The sequence below is a fragment of the Dipodomys spectabilis genome, unplaced genomic scaffold (assembly GCF_019054845.1).
Source record: "Dipodomys spectabilis isolate Male_0828 unplaced genomic scaffold, ASM1905484v1 ptg000146l, whole genome shotgun sequence".
Classification (NCBI taxonomy): domain Eukaryota; kingdom Metazoa; phylum Chordata; class Mammalia; order Rodentia; family Heteromyidae; genus Dipodomys; species Dipodomys spectabilis.
Window position 1 is genome coordinate 905,349 of NW_024870823.1, and position 20,980 is coordinate 926,328.

At 34.6% G+C, this 20,980-nt stretch overlaps 1 protein-coding gene across 2 annotated transcripts in view; it reads right to left on the reverse strand.

Moving 5' to 3' along the window:
* Gphn (gephyrin) overlaps positions 1-20,980 on the reverse strand; it is a 392,152-nt gene that overhangs the window by 163,244 nt on the left and 207,928 nt on the right. The window contains exons 6-9 of one of the 2 annotated variants that reach the window (XM_042691808.1): positions 19,101-19,167; positions 13,660-13,932; positions 12,376-12,483; positions 5,531-5,665 (exon numbers count right to left, since the gene is read on the reverse strand). In XM_042691808.1, coding sequence (XP_042547742.1) covers positions 5,531-5,665; positions 12,376-12,483; positions 13,660-13,932; positions 19,101-19,167 — 583 coding nt within the window. The remainder of the gene's footprint in view (positions 1-5,530; positions 5,666-12,375; positions 12,484-13,659; positions 13,933-19,100; positions 19,168-20,980) is intronic. The other variant, XM_042691809.1, reaches the window with a different exon arrangement.

Genomic DNA, 20,980 nt, shown 5'->3' on the forward strand with positions numbered 1-20,980 from the left:
AATAAAGAATTCATAGTGTAGTGTGAATCTAGAAAATGAATCCAAACACTATAGTGATTGCATTATTTACTGCCATGTACTAGTTTAAAAAGCTGGTTCACTTAATACTATTTTCAGTTAAACAGTAAATATTATATTAATTAAAACAAAATATTTGATTCTTGCTCAGTATCAAACACACATACAAAATTCTAGTTTCTAAGCAAAAATCAGAATAGAACATGTGTATGTGCCACTATAAAATTGAGAGTTTCACTTCCAAAAATACTTAGGTGAACTGGGTAGTAATAATAATGAAAATGATTTCTTGACATAATGAAATACACCAACACTTGGAAAGAGCTATACTTTCTCCAAATGACAAATATGTATTCCAAAATCATGCATGGGTTGAAGATCCATTCAAAAGTGCAAGACAGACCAATGAGTTTTTATATATCAGAATATGGAATGGTCTTAGACAACACTCCAAATTTACACTTAAACTAAATTTTAATAAACTAACAACTAACATTTTAGTTTAGTATTAATACAACAGTAATTATCTGAAAATATCAATAAAAGACCATAGTTTCTTTTCTAACTACAGAATTGTATCACAAATAGACTGTCTTTAAACCAGCCATCAGTGGCTCTTTCTCCTTTCGAAAAATAAACTTTGTTTTTTCATAAAACATGTTATTCACATTAACAAATAAAGGCTTTATTATTTTAAAGCAATAAATAAATATTTTATAAAATTCTCAGCTTTATCTCCTGGTCTAGTAAAAATAGCCAGATAGAACCCACATTAATAGAAGCTATTTGGAATCCCTAATAATTTTAAAAATTATCCAACAGATCTTGAGACCAGTAAGTTAGAGAATTGCTGGGTTTGACTAAAAGTATTAGTAATATTTTTATTCAATATCCCAATATGTAGAAAACTTAACTTTTTTGCTCAGAGGCTGGGTTTTTGCTCTTACTTGTTCAGTTATTTCCAATTTTTTTGTTTTTCATCTAGAACCCATAAATTTCTATACTGACCTTCACAGCTGAGCAAATATGGATATAGAAATGTTGAAATAATTTTAGATAAAAGAAAAAACCTGCTGTTTAGAGTAGTCTTCTGACTTTGCTTAAACGCTTAAAACTAGTAGCAAATGATTTTAGAGCACTGGTTAGTACTCTCATTTAGTCTAGAGCTACAAAAATTGGATCAGATTAGCCACAGATTAGTTATCTTAGACTTAAGACAACAGACTAGCCACATCTCATAATCACTGTAGTATTCACAGGAAATTAGTAAAAATATGGAACAGCTTGTAAAAATTAATGCTACTAGGAGTAAATCACAAAAGGGAATTTTTATATGTAAAGGAGTTCTCATTACCTTTTAGTCTCACACAGTGAAAATTCTTAGTTAAAAAAAAAGTTTGTCCAAAGAACAAAGGAAGCCTACAAACAAGTTCTAATTATCCATATTAATATAACAAAAGAATATGTTTTCATATGATGGTATTTCAATAATATTTTAAAATTATTGGTTTAATTTCAGTTCAGTTCAATATTACAGTGCTTATATTTCTCCCTAAGTAGAAGAGAACAACCTTCTGGTTAGTCTGATGGAAATACTCTATTTTGTTTTTCCCCTACTCCCCTACTTTTTTTTTTGTTTGTTTTTGCCTGTCGTGGGACCTTGAACTCTGGGCCTGGGTGCTGTCCCTCAGCTCTTCAGCTCAAGACTAGTGCTCTACCATTTGAGCCACAGCGCCACTTCTGGCTTTTTCTGCTTATGTGGTGCTGAGGAATCAAACCCAGGGCTTTATGCATGCAAGGCAAGCACTCTACCACTGAGCCACCTTCCCAGCCCTCTTTTTTAACCTTTAATGCACAAGGATTATGTGACTACAAAGCTAATTTCCTTTTTAAAAGTTAAATTTCAGATGTTTGAGAACAAAAAGATTGATCTTTCAAAATAATATCTTTTTTTAAAAAGTAAAATCAAAAGGGAATGGTAATTTGATTGACATCCTGGAATATTTTTTTTTTTGGGAGGGGGTGGTTGTGGGGCTTGAACTCTGGGCCTGGGCACTGTCCTTCAGATCTTCAGCTCAAGGTGAATGCTCTACCATTTGAGGCACAGAGCCACTTCCATTTTTCTGGTGGCTTATTGGAGGTAAGGGTCTCACAGACTTTCCTGCCCGGGTTGCCTTTGAACTGCAATCCTCAGATCTCAGCCTCCTGAATAGCTAGGATTACTGGCATGAGCCACCAGTGCCCGGCAAAATCCTGAATTTTTAAAAGTATTATTTTTACTCCTTTCCATTATTTTCTACCTCATATCTATTTTTTTTTTTCGGTTTGTTGTGGGGCTTGAACTCAGGGCCTGGGTGTTGTCCCTGACCTGTTTTGCTCAAGACTAACACTCTATCACTTTGAACCATAGTTCCATTTCTGATTTTCTAGTGGTTAATTGGAGATAAGAGTCACATGGACTTTCCTGTCCAAGATGGCTTTGAATCTCAGATATCAGCCTCCTAAGTAGCTAGGATTACAGGTATGAAAGAGCCAGCTTCCTTTATACTTCTTTCTTTATACTTCCTTTATACTTCTTTCTAAATAGAAATGCTGTTGCTCTTCATACTGGCATTGATCTAATCTGAAACATAGAAAGGACATTTCTATGGGATTGACTATTATGTACTAAATGATAAATATTACATAAAAGATACAGTAAAAATAAGAATGTCAAGCTAAAAAGTTATTCTTAATTTTGTGTTGAATGTCACACTTCTGGAATGTGTCAAACATACCTCAGATTGAACACATTCAAAACCAGATTGCATTATTCCTGAAAACTTGCTGCTTTGTTTTAATCCTTAATATAGTTAATAATACCATCGTATACCCTGTATCTTAAATTAGAAACTTAAGAACCTTTTTTTTACTTCTTTTATATCCCAATTTTTAATGTAAAATTTAAAATAACAAATAAATAAAATAATAATAATTTATCTGAAACAGTTAAGTACAAAAATTCACTTAAAGACATAAAAGGAATGACAATCACTGAGTGAAGACTCTTCATATAGTAATGAAAGGTTGTTGATTGGTGATCCATGACTTTACAGTGATCATTACTGCTGAACATAATTCTTAAAATTTCCACTGAACAAACACTCTTTTTTGGCTTTCAGTCATTTTTCATAATACTGGTGAAATGTTAGTCTTGAAGATATCTTTGTGGTTACCCTATCTTAAGTGAGGCTCTATTCTTGCTATGTATTTCAATTACAATTATTAAACTGTTATGAAATTATAATAATGGAATTGCTTTTCTACTTGTTTATTTTCACATGCCTTTGATTGAATGTAAATTCTAAAATGAGTAAAGCTACGTCTAACACTGATATTAAAGTACTTTTGAGTACCTACTTAAGAGTCAATTAAGCAGTATTAATATTTGAGACTTCTTTTAATTTTTTTAAAAATAGCATTATTTAAACTAGTTTCTTTTATAACATTAACACCTTAATTAAACAATATACAGTATAAACACTACAAATAGGCAAAAAATATACCTTTAAGTTATATATATATTTGTGCTGGTAAAAATGATCAAAAAAGACTTTTCCTAGGTAAAAATTCTGTGCTTTAGCCAGGCCCTGGTGGCTCAGATCTATAATCTTAGCAACTCAGGAGGCTGAGATCTGAGGATCATGGTTCAAAGCCAGCCCTGGCAGGAAAGTCTGTGAGACTATCTCCAATACACTATCAAAAAAAGCCAGAAATGGAGCTCTAGTGGTCGAGTGCTAGCCTTGAGCAAAAGAAGATGAGGAACAGTGCCCCAGTCCTGAGCTCAAGCCCCAGAAACAGCACATACATGGATGAGGGTGCATGTGCACATGTGTACACACACATATTTAGTGTTTTATTTAAATTCATTGTTCATTTGAATATTTAAATATTAACTGAAGTCTTTCAATAAAATATTAATTTGCTAGACGTAAAGTTTTATTTTTAGGATTTTACTTTGGTGAATTTGGATGTACAAGTAATTTTAAAAATTGTGTTTAAAAATTGTATTTGGCTTCTTTGCAATAAAATATAATTATAAGTTTTTATAAAAATTCTCTAGAACCACTGTATACAATTAAATTTAGCTTAATGTATTTTCTAAAATATTTATGATCATAAAATATTTATTATGTAGTTTTATATTTTCAACATTTAGGTGTTAAATCCTGGTGAACTAAATATCTTGTAGTAACCTAGCTTTGAGTTTTAATAATATCCTAAACTTTATAAAAATGTTCAGCTTGTACAGCTGGGATGTAACGTAATCAAACAATAGGTTATAATTTTAATAGACAGATAAGATTTTCTTATACAGTTCAATCTTTGGAGAACCTCTTATTTTCCTTTAGTTAAAAATCCAGATAAATGGCACCCAAATGACATTAACATATTTTAGAACTAAGATGTTACTATAGTTTTTCTTCACTGATGATTTATAACTTCAATTTTTAAATGAAACAACTAGTTATTTTTGACATATCATAGCAGTAACACCAAAGATTTTGCTAAAAGGTTGGATCACATAATGTAAAACAAACTTTAGTACATAACATCAAGAATTGTTTGAGACCACTTCAAGTCAAATGTATTCATAACATCTAGTTGATACAAAAGTTGGAACTGAGAGAGACAGCTATATAGTTTCTTAAATCTGATGACAGGAGAAAAGGGTCACAGTTTGAAAGTTATGTGCTATAGCCCTAGAATAAATTTAGTGTGTACCCTGATACCTGACACTATATCTTGTTAGTCTACTGATACCAGCAGTGATTCCATCACATAGGTAACTTGAAGGCACAAATGACTTAACCAGAGAAGGGGCAATTCAGCAGAAGCAAGTCATAGCAGTCATTAAGTTTGCTAATTTATCATATACACAAAGATGTGAGACAGCTTCTACCCACCTTGATTCTGTAACAGAGTATTAAAAAAAAAGTAAAGGCTATGAAATTCATCCCTCCCCCAGAGGTTGGCATTAAAACTTTCTTGCTAGTAAATTTAGATTCGTTTCCAAATATTAGGCAGCAACATTCCAAGTTGAATAAGTTTGAAAAAATTTGGAATGATACTATAGCAGGGAGCTACCAAAGCCTTAACAAAAAAAGGCCCATCAGTGACAATATTTTGCTAACTGCTGTTTATTGGCACAAAACAATTCATCTACATAAAGAAATAATTTCTATACTGATGAGTATGCTCAAAAGTAACAAGTCTACAACAAAGAAACAGGAGCTATAGAAGTGATACCTTCAACTGTGATGTAGGAATAGATATACTACATGAAATTTCTATTGTCTTACTATTGGACTATATGATAATTTGTGAAATAATGGGTAGTAACTATCTTATATTCTACTTATTTCTCATAGTATCTAACATGCAATCCAACCTTGACAAGCATGGAAAATATCAGTTAGTTTCCAAGATTTCATAATAGAGCAAGAGTAAAGTGCCAAAGAATTGTACTTACTTTTGGTGTTGGGCAGGAAGCTGTAGAGAGGCGAGATGTAGCCTGAGCACGAGGCGATTCTGAAGGAGTAGTGCTGAGGGAGGCTGTATCTCGTGGGAGCACCTGAACACCACGAGAAATAATGGAGTCTGGAATCTGAACAAGGAGAATAATTATAATTTAATATTCTGAAAATGCTAATTAAATGTCAATATCTTATTTCGATTATGTTTTTGGGACTTTTGGCTATCCAGCTCTCATATAGTTGATGTCACTTATTATTAGATACAAACGCATATAATTTGGAATAAGATAGAAAATTTTAGATAACATATTTTTCCCGACAAATAATATTTCATGAAATATATTTGTGTAAGTACAGCATTATGGTCAAGAGTTTGCCATTCATATACTGTCATTTGTCAGGAATCTTGTACAAAATATTTAAATACTACATACTTTCCTTATTCCTTTATAAGGCATTTTCCATTATAAAGAGCAACCTGAGAGCATCACCAAGTTATTTCATGTTCCTTGATTTCTAGTTGGGTTCAACTTCTAGTTGGGTTCAGGAAGAGGCAGTGGTATGAGACTAAGTGTTAGAGGAGAATAAGGTTTGGTATTTATTCCTCTCATTCCTTCTCTACCAGGTCACCATGTTTATTGTGTCCTTGTCAACTCAAGATTACAGCTCCTTGTTTATAGTTCTTCTGCCCAAATCTTTAAAATTGTAAGACCCTTATTAAAAATCTCAATTATTTACTTAAATGTGCTAGCTCATATCTTCTAGAACCTAGAAGACCATCACCTAAATCACCTCTTCCTTTATCTATAAATTGAGAGTAAGGTATCTTTTTTTTTTATTTTATTGTGAAAATACTGTACAGAGGGGTTACAATTACATGGGCAAAATAATCAGTACATTTCTTATCAAGCATTGTAGGCTCCTCCTTTGTTTCCCCTTCCCAACCCTTCCCATCCTCCCCCTTCCCCCCCCAACCCAATCTTCCTCCCTCCCCCTCCCCAGTAAGGTATCTTTTGACTCTTGAATTATTGTATTAGGAGAGACAATATATAGAAAATATTTAGTACTTTAAAGAGGTAACTGTTTACTAAATGTTGGCTATTATTATTTTAATATCTTAAAGATAGATTTAACTAATACAGTAGAGACAGTAGATACAGTAGAGATAGATACAACTATTACCATTCTAAAAGTATCAGTAAGGACAAATAATGTAAAACATACTAAGTATTAATATTTACGTTGGTTATAACTTTAAGTATATGTAATGTAGTTCATGTATTGAGCTAGTAGTAATGGGCATTCGCAGGTCTACTAATCTTAAGAATTAGAGTTTAAACCCTTTCAAGTTTCATATACAAGATCGAGCCTTCTTTCCTTCCCTCTCTTTCCCTTCCTTCCTCTTTCCTTCTCTCTCCATTCTTTCTATTCCCATTCTTGTGCAGAAGACTTGAAATTTATATGCTAAAAAGAAAACAATTAACAACTAGCATTTATTATATGAAAAGAAGGGGGGGAGAGTCAGCAATATTGCGACTAGTACTCCTACTTTCATGCCATCTCCTTCTCATAAAAAGACCTAACACTATTTCTACAGAGGCTCCCTTAGTTTCTACTTCAACATTTTTAATACTTATTGCATCCCCCCATTTCTATGCTGTGATACCATGTGATTTATGAACAATATAGATAAAAGCAGAATGAAAAGCCAAAAATATCTGTAAAGAAAAAGTTTCTGTTTGCTTGTATGTCATGGTACTGAATTGTGGTATTTTCAAGGAATAGAGATAATTCAAATTAGAAAAGCTGTTTGTTGCCACTTTTGTCTAATAAGGTCATGGATTAAAATAAGGCCAAATGTCCCTATTACATCTTGCATGGTAGCAAATCCCATTCCTTTGCCGTAATAATTATCCTTACATAGCATTATATGTGCAATAGTTTGATCAGTGTATATTTCTTATACTAGAATGCACTGGCATGATGGAACAGATTTTTCACTACTATGTTATATATAGGACCTAATGAGGCACTACAAAAGGTAATGTCTATATGTGATCACATGTATGAATGTATGAGTGTGTGTGTGTGTGTGTGTTTCCAGACTCACATCAACAAGTGAACTATGTATTACTAGGCATATGTTTGGGTGTGAATGGAATAAAATAGTGGGATATGTAAGGGTGAGATAACTTTGGATGTATGTACGCTGGACTACTAGTTTAGAGATGTCTATGAAGGATTGTGGTTTAAAGTCAGCCTGAAACGTGAGAGTACAGAGACTCCATCTCTAACCAGAAAAAAATGCCAGATTGGAGGCATGGCTCAACTGGTGGACTGTCAGCTATGAGTGAAAAAGCTGAACGGAGCTCAAGATTCTAAGTTCAAACCTGGTATGGGCACACAGACACAAATATTTGAGGTTAGAATTCAAAAAGTTAAGACTGGATAAATAATTTAGAAATTATCAATAAAAGTGGTCATTCTAGCCATGAAAATATTTCAGACCACTTAATATGACTATGTGAAAAAATGAGAGATGATGGTTGAAAATTCTAGGTTGTATCTTTGTCAAAAGGTTAACAGAAGAAAAAGAATCATAGAAAAAAATCTGTATGTAAAAGCATACAGATCCTTGAATAATCTGGGGTTCTACTTATTTGGGCACAATCACTAAACAACACCTTTTTCATTTAAATGTATTCTGGGTTGGAAGATTATTTGGTGTTCCATCCTAAGTAAAGATCCAGAATCACAACAAATCAAAGAAAGACTGGGTAAATGGGATTGTATCAAACTGAAGAGCTTCTGTGTGGCAAAAGACATAGCTGGCAAGACAAATAGCCCATAGAGTGGGAGAAAATTTTTACCAGCTAGGCATCAGACAAAGGCCTCATATCTAAAATTTACTCAGAGCTCAAAAATTTAAACCCCTCCCAAACCTCAAAAACTCAACAATCCAATCAATAAGTGGGCCAAAGACTTAAAGAGAGACTTTTCAGAGGAAGAAAAAAGAACGGCCAATAGACACATTAAGAAATGTTCAACATCTCTGGCCTAAAAGAACTGCAAACTGAAACAAAATTGAGATTATATCTCACTGCAGTTAGAATGGCCATTATCAATAACAATAGCAAACACTGGCAGGGATGTGCCAAAAGGGACCTTTATAACACTGTTAGTGGGAATGTAAACTTGTTCAACCACTTTGGAAAGCAGTATGGAGGTTCCTTAGAAGACTGAACATAAAGCTACCCCATGACCCAGCAATGCCACTCCTGTGCATTTATCCAGTGGACCAAAAACCAGGCCACAGTAAAGCCACAAGCACAACCATGTTCATTGCAGGATCGTTTACCATAGTCAAGATACGGAAGCAACCTAGATGTCTCTCAGTGGATGAATGGACCAAGAAAATGCGGTTTATCTACACGATGGAATTCTAATCATCCATCAGAAAGAATGATATTAAGTCATTATTAAGGAAATGGAAAAACTTGGAAAAAAAAGTGAAGTAAGGGGCTGGGAAGGTGGCTCAGTGGTAGAGCGCTTGCCTTGCATGCCTGAGGCCCTGGGTTCGATTCCTTAGCATCACTAAAAAAGCCGCAAGTGGCGCTGTGGCTCAAGTGGTAGAGCGCTAGCCTTGAGCTGAAGAGCTGAGGGACAACACCCAGGCCCAGAGTTCAAGCTCCACAACCAGACCCCCCCCCCCCCAAAAAAAAAAGTGAAGTAAGCCAGAGTCAAAGAAACATAGACTGCATGGTTTTCCTCATTTGTGTTAAATAGAATATGCCTATAAATCTACAAGTAAACACACTGAATGATTAAAACAAACAAACCAACATCATATATATATATATATATATATGTATATATATATATATATATATGCGTACATTGGGACCTGATAAACTATATAGGAGTCTAGACAGTCACACACTGAGGCCAAGGGAGGATATGCATAGGAGTGGTTGACAAAGGCTCAATAACTATGTGCAGATGCTCATATAAACTAACACTCTATGTGGAAAATGAACTGGATATCTTTTGGGTGGGGATGGGAGGGAAAAACTGGGAGAGAGCAATGGAAGGGAGACATGGTTCAAAAGAACTATGGAGCAATTGATTCAGCAAAGGCCTCTGTGGATGTTACTGGGAGTTTATCTTGATTGGGATAAGAAATATCTGTACTGACGATGGTTTGGAGTCAAACCTCCTTGGAAAGAAGGTGACTTTCAGTACCTATTTTTCAGCCAAGGTTACTGTAAAGGGAGAATAGAGTCTATTTGTTAGCTGGAGTAGTCAGTTTGTGTCCTGAAAATAAGTTTTAATATCATCTACTTATGCACACCTATAGATCTAACTTCCAATGTCACTACATTCTTTAGTTGGAATTTTCCAAATGATGGAATCATCAAAAATTAATCAAGTTACCTTCTTTCCATTTTTACTTCATGAAAATCCATTCATTTACCAATATACTAAATGTGACTTTTGCCTCAAATATCTGTCCTGACCTGTTTGCTATGTTTGATAGTTAAGGTGACTGAAGTTGTATGTTGAAAAAAAATCACACTAATATTTAGAATTTTTTCAGAGAGATCTATTATTCCTAGTTATTTCCATAGATATTTGTTCATTTATTTGCTTTTTTTCTTACAACACATTACATCTCTTACCTAAAAAAGTATACTTCTATATAAAAATAAATTTAATTTCAATAGAATTGAAAACACATGTTCAAACAAAAGCTTGTATAGGAATGTGTATATTAGTACCTTTTAAGAAGTAAAAATGGCTAAGAAATACATGAAGAAATGCCCAACATCTCTGGCCATAAAGGAAATGCAAATCAAAACAATATTGAGATTCCATTTCATGCCAGTTAGAATGGACATTAAAAATGTCAACAACAAGCCACTTGCTGGTGGCTAATGCCTATAATCTTAGCTACTCAGGAGGTTGAGATCTAAGGATTGCAGTTAAGAGGCAGCTGGGGCAGAAAAGTCCCCGTGAGACTTTCTCTAATTAACCACTCAAAAACCAGAAATGGTGCTGTGGCTCAAATGATAGAGCACTAAACTTGCAAATAAAGAGGCTCGAGAGAGAGCATCCAGGCCCTGAGTTCAAGCCCTACAACCAACAACAACAAAAAAGAGACCATGAACAACAAATGTTGTCAAGTAAAGTACATCACATTGTTGGTGGAAATAAAAATTAGTACAATCACTATGGAAGGCAGAATGAAGATTCCTCCAAAAACTAAAAACAGAACACATCTATTATTCAAGTATACCAGTCTTGGACATTCACCTAAAAGATTGAAAATCAGGATACAATAAAGATACCTATTTACCCCTTCATTGTTCACTCACCTATACAAGCTATGGAAAAAGCCCAAATGCTCAACAACTGATGAATGGCTCAAGAATATAAAATAATTCAACTATATATTTAATATTTCATTATATACACACATAATATTCTACTACATATAATATACTATTTAGTTCTAGCCAGGTATGATTTTGTGGATTACATATTAAAGTCTTCACTTGATAGTGTATTTCCCAGTAAACCACCAAGGCTAAATTGTTGGAACTTTTCCATGTTTTCTCCATATTTTTGGTGTCTTTTTTTCCCCTAAGTATTTGAGTCAAATTTCACATTATTATTTGTTTTTATTTTCTGTACCCTCTCATTTTATGTACATATTGGACTGAAATTGATGTTATTTTGCAACTAGTGTTTAAATTATCACTGTTTAATGATAAACACTAAACAATTTACTCTTTTCTAACCTAGTTTGGTACAAACTTTTTTCTTCTCTTTTGTTTTCCTTTGCTTTTCACTTCCTTGTTTCCTTCCATCTACCTTTCTCTCCCCTCTCCTTTTCCTTTTCCTTTTTTTTTTGGTTGGTTTTATGGCTTGAACTCTGGGCCTGGGCACTGTCCCTCAGCTCTTCAGTTCAAGGCAAGTGCTCTACTACTTGAGCCACAGGACCACTTCCGGTTTTCTGAGTGGTTTACTGGAGATATGAGTCTCATGGCCTTTCCTACCCAGGCTGGCTTTGAACTGTGATCCTCAGATCTAAGCCTCCTGAGTAGGTAGGATTACAGATGTGAGCCACTAAGTCCAGCTTTTTTTTTTTTTTTTTTTTTTTTAAAGATAGAGTTTAATTATATAGGTTGGGGTAGCCTCAAAGTCTCTTTGGACCAGGCTGGCCTCAAGCTCAAGTTCTCCTTGACAAAGCCTCCTAAATGCTTGGATTATAAGCATACACTACCATGCCTGTTTTGCATAATTAAAGAACTAGTAAGCATCTTTAAGAATTTGTATCAAAAGATTAACAATCACAGAATTTACATGAAGATTTAACTTTCTAAATGGTCAAAATGAAAACAGAACAAATGAAAATGAGATGAAATACCATGAGAAAAATAAAAAAGCAAGGTTAATATAAGTTAAATGTTAACTTGACCAATCTGTCTAGGTATAAGAAGCAAAATGATTCTGTTAAGAGTTTTATAAATTATTCTATACAATTTATTTAAAGATATTCAATGAAATTGCTAGCAGAAACAAAACTTCTGGCATAGCAAGTTTGTAGAAAGTCATGTGATGAAAATTTAGTGCCACAAATAATAGAATCCTCATGATAGCAGAACTCTTTAGGTATAAGAGAAATTGTTAAATTTCTGGATGGAATATGCTCAGTGGTACTTACACTTTCCCAACAAAGCATTGGGTGAAGATCCATCTCTATGAAATAGTCTACCTCCAAAGAGAGGAAGTAGGATGTAGATCTGCATAATCATTAATGTAAACGCTTTTGTCTTACCGGTTCATCTGTACTGCCTGTTGCATGATGGGAATAATTGATGAGACCAGGAATGAGCTGCCCACCATGTGCCATTATAACAGCAGGACTGGTGCAGAATGGATGCTTCTAATGCACAACACATAACAGTTATGAATATAGTGACAGGAAAACATGAAACTATACAAACAAAATGACTAAAAAGGAAAACAGTGAAAACAAAGGAATAATGAAATGCCAAACTTTCTAAATGTAGAATGAAAAAAATCAGCTTTGATTTTAAATGTCATAAGCTTTTTCCTTAAGACTAAAATCAATGGTGCTTTTTTACTCTTTTAACTGAAAGTAAAAGAGAAAGAATATACAATGATTTTTAGAATGTACCTATTTCACCAATTGGTTCCATTAAAAAAATCATAGTTTAAAATCTTACTAATGTTAAGACTCCATGGATCGTTGAATGATATAGAGGCAAAATCATTCAGTCTTCACGAAAGAACCATACACTGGTTCCTAAGTCAACATACAAAATGAATTATCTATGACTTCAATCCATATGTTCTCAATAAAAATCTTATTGTGCTGACAGCCAGAATATGTGATCTATAAATCTCTATAAATTACTACATACAATAATTAATTTGTTGATAGCATACAGGCTGAAAAATTAATTAAATTTACTCAAACACATTATGGTACCATATTAACTTCCAGAACTGTCTAAAAACAATTTAAAATACTTTGGTATTTTTTATTAATATTATTACATCATTAAAAAATCAAACATATCTAATTCCTCCTTATACCGCTAGTGTAATTTCTGTTTAGTAATATTTGAGTAAGTACTTTAAATAAAATTCAATGACTAATTTAAGTCTTTTGTTTTTTAAAAATAATTTAATTAATTTTTACTAATTAATTTCTTGAATTATCTGAAGTCTTTTAAATTGAGGATTTTTGTTCATCTAAGAATTTCAGAAATTTTCATGTTTTGACTATATAACTATTATAAACTTAACATATCCACAGAAAAGATAAAAATCAAAGAGTTCTTAAATGTCACACAGTTTATCTTGCAGCTCTAATTTCAATAGGTAGTGCCTTAACCACACAGTAAATGTCAACTATTACAAGAAATCTGTCAAGAAAGGACACAGTGATAGAGATTAATGGATATCTCAGTTACTTTTTTAGGATTTCCTAAGAAGTTATTAAACTTATAGAGGGATGAGATAGAGAGAGGGATGAAATCAATAATTTACCTTCGGATCTCTAAGACCTCTGAGTTTCTCTCAGCAGGCTTACCTTGGCAGCAATGGCTGCTGCAGTTATATGTGATGAAGAACTATCTTCTGTTGAAGCAACACCACTGTCTTTCTTTTCTTCTTCTTCTTCCTCACACTGTACCCCTTTGTCTTCTGTCTGCTTATGGGGACTGGTTGTGGGAGGAGGGGAAAGAGGAGGTGGCGGGGAAGGTAAATCTTCAAGTTCATCATGCACCTCCTTTACTTTTACAATGGCATCACGTAAAAGGTCAATGGCGTGAGGTAGAGCTGGCAGTATAAACTGAAAGCATTCCTGTCCACAAGAGAAAAACAATGAAAATGAAGCCAATTTATAGACATGTAAAATGCTGGCAAGAAACTGATTACTGATTTTTGATTTGTATTTCCTTCCATTAATCATGAGGATGCATATTTCATGCATTGTTTTTGCAAGTGAAATATGAAGCAAGATGGCAAACAATATTCTCTATATGCTAGAAAACTACAGTACTAAATGAGCACGTATTATTATTATTTTATTGGTACTGGGTTTTGAACTCAGGGCCTTCTGCTTACTTAGGCAAGAGCTCTACAACTTAAGACAGGCTCTTTTTGGTTTTATTTTTTAGACAGGGTATGGGGTTTTTGCCTAGGCCAACCATGGACTGTGATCTTCCTATCTATACCTCCTAAGCAGCTGAAATTATAGGTGTGAACCACCATGCCCAGTGCAACATTTTCTTTATTCTTTTTTGGGCAGTACTGAGGATTAAATTCAAGGCTTAGAACTTTCTGGAAAAAATTACTACTTAAGTCATACCTTTATTCTTTGATTTTCATTTGTTTTTCAAATAGGGTTTCATTGCTTTTTCCCAAGCCAGCAACAGTATGAAATCCTACTGCTTCTACTTCCTGAGTAGTTGGGATTACAGACACTGTGCCAAGACACAGTCTGTTTTACAACACACACACACACACACACACACACACACACACACAATTAAGTGAGAATGAGGTTGGGCATGGTGGGATATGCCTGTAATTCCAGTTACTTTCAAGTCAGAGATTGGAATTATTATTGCTGGAGTCTAGTTATTCAGATCATAATTCATCGAATAAGTATGCATGGTGAAGTATGCATGTAATTATACTTATGTTTGTAAGCAAAAGTAGGAAGATTGCAGTCTGAGCTTGACTTGTACAAAAACATAAGACACTATTGGAAAATTAACTAAAGCAAAAGAGAGCTGGGGCATGGCTCACATGGTAGAACACCTACCTAGCAAGCACAAGGCCCTGAGTATAAACTCCTGTATGCCAAAATAAATAAATAAAGTAAAATTTGGAAATAACTTTGGAGTTCAGAGATGCTTTATTAGAAACATGGAAAAGGCAGGAAAAAATTTTCACATTTTTAATTACAGTAAGACACTAGAATGAATAACTCATTTGAGGACCAGATAATTTTCTTCAGAAACCAAACTTCTGAGTACCATCATGAAATAAGTATAACAATTCTAACTACTGTACAATGTTGTACAATACTTAAAGATAGATATAAGTTCATAAAAAAGTCATATAAGCTCATACAGAAAAGTCAATACAATCGTCTGCTCAGGTGCTACTATAACCTATAGTGCACTATCTAAGAGAATAAGCAAGGACTTAATAACTAGAACACAGAGCCAGATATATTTGGGAAAGATATTTGTATTGGTTCAGACTGACACCAGTAGTATTAGTTTCATAATTGTCTTCCACTCTGTTCATTCATATTTCATATTTAAAGTAACCCTTAAAATGTAAGGTATGAAAAAATATCTTTAAAATTTTGGAGGCTTATTAGAATACTTTTATTGTCTCTTTGTATGTCTTATCAGTTTACTGTTCAAATATTTTGTAATATTTGGGAGTTAGTAAAAGCTAGGGAGTCCTAGCTTTTACTATCAGCTTTTGGGTAGTACCGTTCAGATTTTCAGAATGTCATGCCTAAATGTTCACGTTCCTTTTAGCCACCAAGAATTCTAAAAATTCTGGTCATAGTATTCCTAGCTGGCAAAAGTCTGTATGTATCATGACATACATCTACGCCAGAAGGATAACAAGTAAATGATTTTAGAAAGAGGAATAGTGAAAGTTCCTTGTTTGTTATCTCTCTTATGTTCAAATCTATGTACTTTTTCTGTTAGCTGCTGTTAATCTGTATCTCATTCAACCATAAGTATAGCCATTTTCAGTTATACCACTTATGAATCCTAGTGAGTTATTAAACACAAGAGTACATTTTAGGAATCCCGATATACAGTTGGTATCATAAGTGAGAGCAGTCATTGGGGTGCTCCAATTATGGAGCTGACTGAAGAATTCAAATCAGTCCAAAGGTCTGAACTGCACAATTCTTGCCTTTTTGGATTTTTGCTGACAATGTCTAACAGGCAGAAAGGCAATGAAAAACCAATCTGTTAAAGACATGACTATATTAGAGAAGGATATGTAAGTATCTATTAAAAAGAACTCTCTGCCAGGCGCTGGTGGCTCACGCCTGTAATCCTAGCTACTCAGGAGGCTGAGATCTGAGGATCGCGGTTCAAAGCCAGCCCAGGCAGGAGAGACCGTGAGACTCCTATCTCCAATAAAAACCACCAGAAAACCGGAAGTGGCGCTGTAGCTCAAGTGGTAGAGTGCTCGCCTTGAGCTGAAGAGCTGAGGGACAGTGCCCAGGCCCAGAGTTCAAGCCCCACGACTGACAAAAAAAAAAAAAAGAACTCTCACTTAAGACTGGAAGTTGAATAGAATCACAATTTTTGATATGGCTACCTGGGTCCATAACATATATCACAGATACTGGTAGTCTGTAGCTATATAAAGGAGGGCTTACCTTAGCATTAAAATGCCAAGCCAAGAATGGTTCTGTTTGTAAATAAGCCAATGTCCATAGAAGGCTACAGGGGGAAGGACCCGCACACAACTAGCAAATCAGATCAATGCTAGTAGCTCCTAGAGGAAACAACAGGTCCTAGCATTTTCATTCTTAGAGTAATAATTTGACAGAGGATCCATGGATAATTGAAACATTTGTTATCTTCAATGGAGGTAAATAAAGGTATAAAATACTGTCTTATATACCTTAATGAGTTTGTGATAATATTTAACTTTGAGGGTGTGGGAAAGAATGATGGCATGATTATTTCTAATTAATTAATTAATTCTCTTTTAAGTAATTGTGCAAAGAAGTTGCCATTCAACAAAGTAGTATATGGATACAATGAATTTTTACCAATGTCATCATTCTCTGCCAACCTTCCCTCCTTTCCTCTTCTCTCCATCTCTCCTTTTCTTTTCTTTTCTTTTGTTTGGTACCAGGGTTTGATTTCAGGGCTTCATACTTCCTCAGTTTGACTGTCTGGTTTTTTTGCTGGTTGTTTAGAGATGGAGTATTGCAGACATTTCTGCACAGACTGGCTTCAAACTGCAATGATCTAGGTCTCAACCTTCTGAACAGCTATAATTACAGGTGTGAGGCACCTGCACCTGGCTTATAATTTCTACCTACATGAGTACTTTTTCTTTATTTTGCCCATGTCATCTCACCTTATTTTCTACTTGGTATCATACTCTCAATAATTGGGATACAAGTGTGAGTGTTAGAAGAAGGGTGATTCCTAAGTAAGAGAAGTTTAACTCTATCTACAAAGAACAGTATATCAACTGGGAAATTACTAAATTGCTACAAATATATAGAAATGTATATAGTGTCTTCACAGATAAATTGGCTATGTCTTTAACTGTATGTTGGCTCCATATTGCCTCAGCTAGGAGGATATGACAGGTCATTAGAATTTCATACCGACAAAGATTCTTTTTTGATAGAAGTCTGTGACCACTAGGTGTTCTAACAATGTCATTTACAGAGAGGGCTTTGGTGTACATGGGTACTACTTTTGTCTCTTGAAGTTGTTTGAGATTAAAGGTATCAGTCCAACCTCTTGGAAGGGATAAGAACTAAAGATCAAACACAGGAAGAGTATGTGATGAGCTTAAAAAAATAGACATCAACCCAAGTGCCAGTGGCTCACACCTGTAATTGTAGCTACTCAAGAAGCTGCGATCTGAGGATCACAGTTAAAAGCCAATATCTGCACAGTTAAAAGCCAGCGTCTGCAGAAAAGTCCCCATGAGACTCTTACCTCTAATTAATCACTCAAAAACTGGAAGTGAAACTGTGGCTCAAAGTAGTAGAGTGCTAAATTTGAGCAAAAGAGCTCAGGGACAGTGCCCAGGCCCTAACTCCTTGACAGAAAAAAAAATAGGACATAAAAAACATGAGTGAGTTTCTGATTGGTGATATTCCATGTGTATTTCAAACATTGATGCCAGGAGAGTAATATATTCATGCATTCAGGTAAAGAGGATAATGAAAACTCCATGCTTGCCATCCTGTCTAACGTACTTCTCTTGACTAATTTAATCTGTATCCTTTTTCTTAATAAACTCTAAGGCTGAGGTACAAGTGGGTTCAGTGAGTCTTTCTAGTGAATTACTTAACTAAATCTTAGCATGATTCTCAATTAGTGTCAGAAGTGAGCAGTCATACCGCTCCATTTGTTAGGAAATGGAAAAACTTGGAAAAAATTTATTTTAAGTGAAGTAAGCCAGGCCCAAAGAAACATAAGTCCCATGGTTTCCCTTATTTGCAATAACTAGTATATGGCTAGGACAAGCCAAAAAGGTCAAAAGCTATGTACATATGACCCTGTAAGATGATGCTAAGCGAAATGAACCCTAGATAGGGACACAAGAGATTTTATCTTTCTTGCTGTTATTTTTAATGTACTTAAAATGTACTATGTGATTTTTTTTTTTTGTTTCTTTTGTATGTTTTCCCCCCATGGTATAACCCTGTTTTCACTGCATTTGATGTTGGTACCCTGCATCTTCTATACACATTTTTCTAATTTGGGGAGAGGAAGGGAAATAACAAACTACTGAAATAAGGATACAGGTTGCCCATTGTAGCAATGAGATGTACAAGACATTATGTTGAAAACAACTTTGGGTGGAGGTGGAGGGGGGAGGCGGGTGGCGAGGGATTGGGGAGGTAGGAAGGGAAGGGATGGTAGGGGAAAAACAAAGAAAGGAGTAACAATGCTAGATAGGAAATGTACTCATGCAATTGTAACCCCTCTGAACATGTAAGCATGGGGCTGGGAAGGTGGCTCAGTGGTAGAGCGCTTGCCTTGCATTCATGAGGCCCTGGGTTCGATTCCTCAGCACCACATAAGCAAAAGAAAAAAGCCAGAAGTGGTGCTGTGGCTCAAGTGGTAGAGCACTAGCCTTGAGCTGAAGAGCTGAGGGACAGTGGCCAGGCCCAGAGTTCAGGCCCCAGGGCCGGACATATGGAATGTGCACTTTTGCTTGGCTATTCTCATAGTTGGTTTAAAGTCTCATGAATAAACCATATAAATTGTCAAGAATGCTTACCTGAGATCCTTTCTTGCTACCTGGTAGGTTAATTATGAGAGTTTTTCCTCTGATTCCACAAACAGGCCTAAAAGGAAATAGAAAGGACAATGACCTGCAATAAATGTTTCACTATAAATATATTCAACAAAGGCCATTCAACTTTCTTCACATGAGAACAACTGTTTAAAAAAATTGTTAAAATATTCACCAATTGGTACATAAATTAGTAATTCTGGCTGATGTTTTTATAATGATATTTAGTGTAATGGATTAGAAAAAAATGCATTGAATGTAGAATCAGAATAAATCATCTACGTTTGAGCAATTTAACCATGTCAAAAGCTAATGTTAGCTGTTTGATCTTTTGTACATTTTAGCTTTAGTGAATCTCCCATAAATTCTAAGATTCCAATGAGACAGTGCACAAAAATGTCTAAAACAGTAACATTTATGTTCTAAAGTCTAATTCATACAGTACCCAAGAGCTGACTAGATTTAGATTTTAGATTCTGCTTAAGAAGTTTTGAAGAAAAAAAAATATTAAGTGAAGTAAGCCAGGTGCAAAGAAACATAGGTCCTATGGTTTTCCTTATTTGCAATAACTAGTATATATCTGAGACAAGCAGAAAAGGTCAGATAAGATGATGTTAAGCGAAATGAACGCCAAGATAAGGACACAAGTGGTTTTTTTCTTTCTTGCTATTGTTTCTAATGTATTTATAAGGTACCATGTGATTTTTGTTGTTGTTGTTGCTTTGTATGTCCCTCCCCCATGATTTAACTCATTTTCACTGTATTTGATGTTGGTATAATTTGGGGAGCAGAAGGGAAAAAACAAATTGTTTAATAGGGATACAGGTGGATCCATTGCAACAATGAGATGTACAAGATGCCATGTGGAAAAACGAACTTTACAATTTAGGCCAGGGTTGGGGGGGGGGGCTGTGGGGGAGGGAGTGGGAGGTGGTGGCTCCTATGTAGTTGTAGAGGTGGGAGGGAAGGGATGGTAGGGGAAAAACAAAGGAGGAGGCAACAATGTTGGATAAGAAATACCTTGATCATGTGATTGTAACCCCTCTTTACAGTATTTTCACAATAAAAAGCTTATTAACAAAAGTTTTAAAGTAAAAACAAGGCATTGGTAAAGTGATTAGAGAGCTCAATTACTAACAGATCCTTTGATGATCATAAGCAATTTAAACTAGAAATGTATTTAAGAGATCATTGTTAATTCCAGCCCACATTTAAACCAATTAGCAAAATAAAAATGAAACAGTGAGAAAGCAGTGGAAAACTGAGTAAAGAGTAAAGAGTCTTCAAAGACTCAAAGTCCTGATTTTACTGGGGAATGAGAACTGTTTTACTTTGATCTGATAACACGACCTTATTTTCATCTATAGAACAAAAATTATACTATTTAAAATTTTTGTAAGGTTTTAGTCACATAAGAATATTTTTCCAAATGTTCTATGATTGAAATATTCTGCAACATTTTTATTTCTAAAGCAACCTAAACATATCTTGTACTTTATTACTTTGAAATATCCTAGCTACAATTTCAAAAGAAAAGAGTTGATCACAGTTACTTAAACTTTCATATATCTGAAAATGATTAATTAATCATTCTTTGGCCATCTTCATGGAATTCAGGATTTCATTAAAAAATTTAAGTCTCATTCTCTAACCTTTAATGTAAGTGTTAGTTCTTCAAAATTTGCTTTTATTTTGGCAGTCAGAATCGAATAAAAAAGTACTTCAGGCTGGGAGCCAGTGGCTCATGCCTGTAATCCTAGCTACTCAGGAGGCTGAGATACGAAGATTGTGGTTCCAAGCCAGCCTGGGCAGGAAAGACCATGAGACTCTTCTCTTTAATAAACCACCAGGAAACCAGAAGTGGT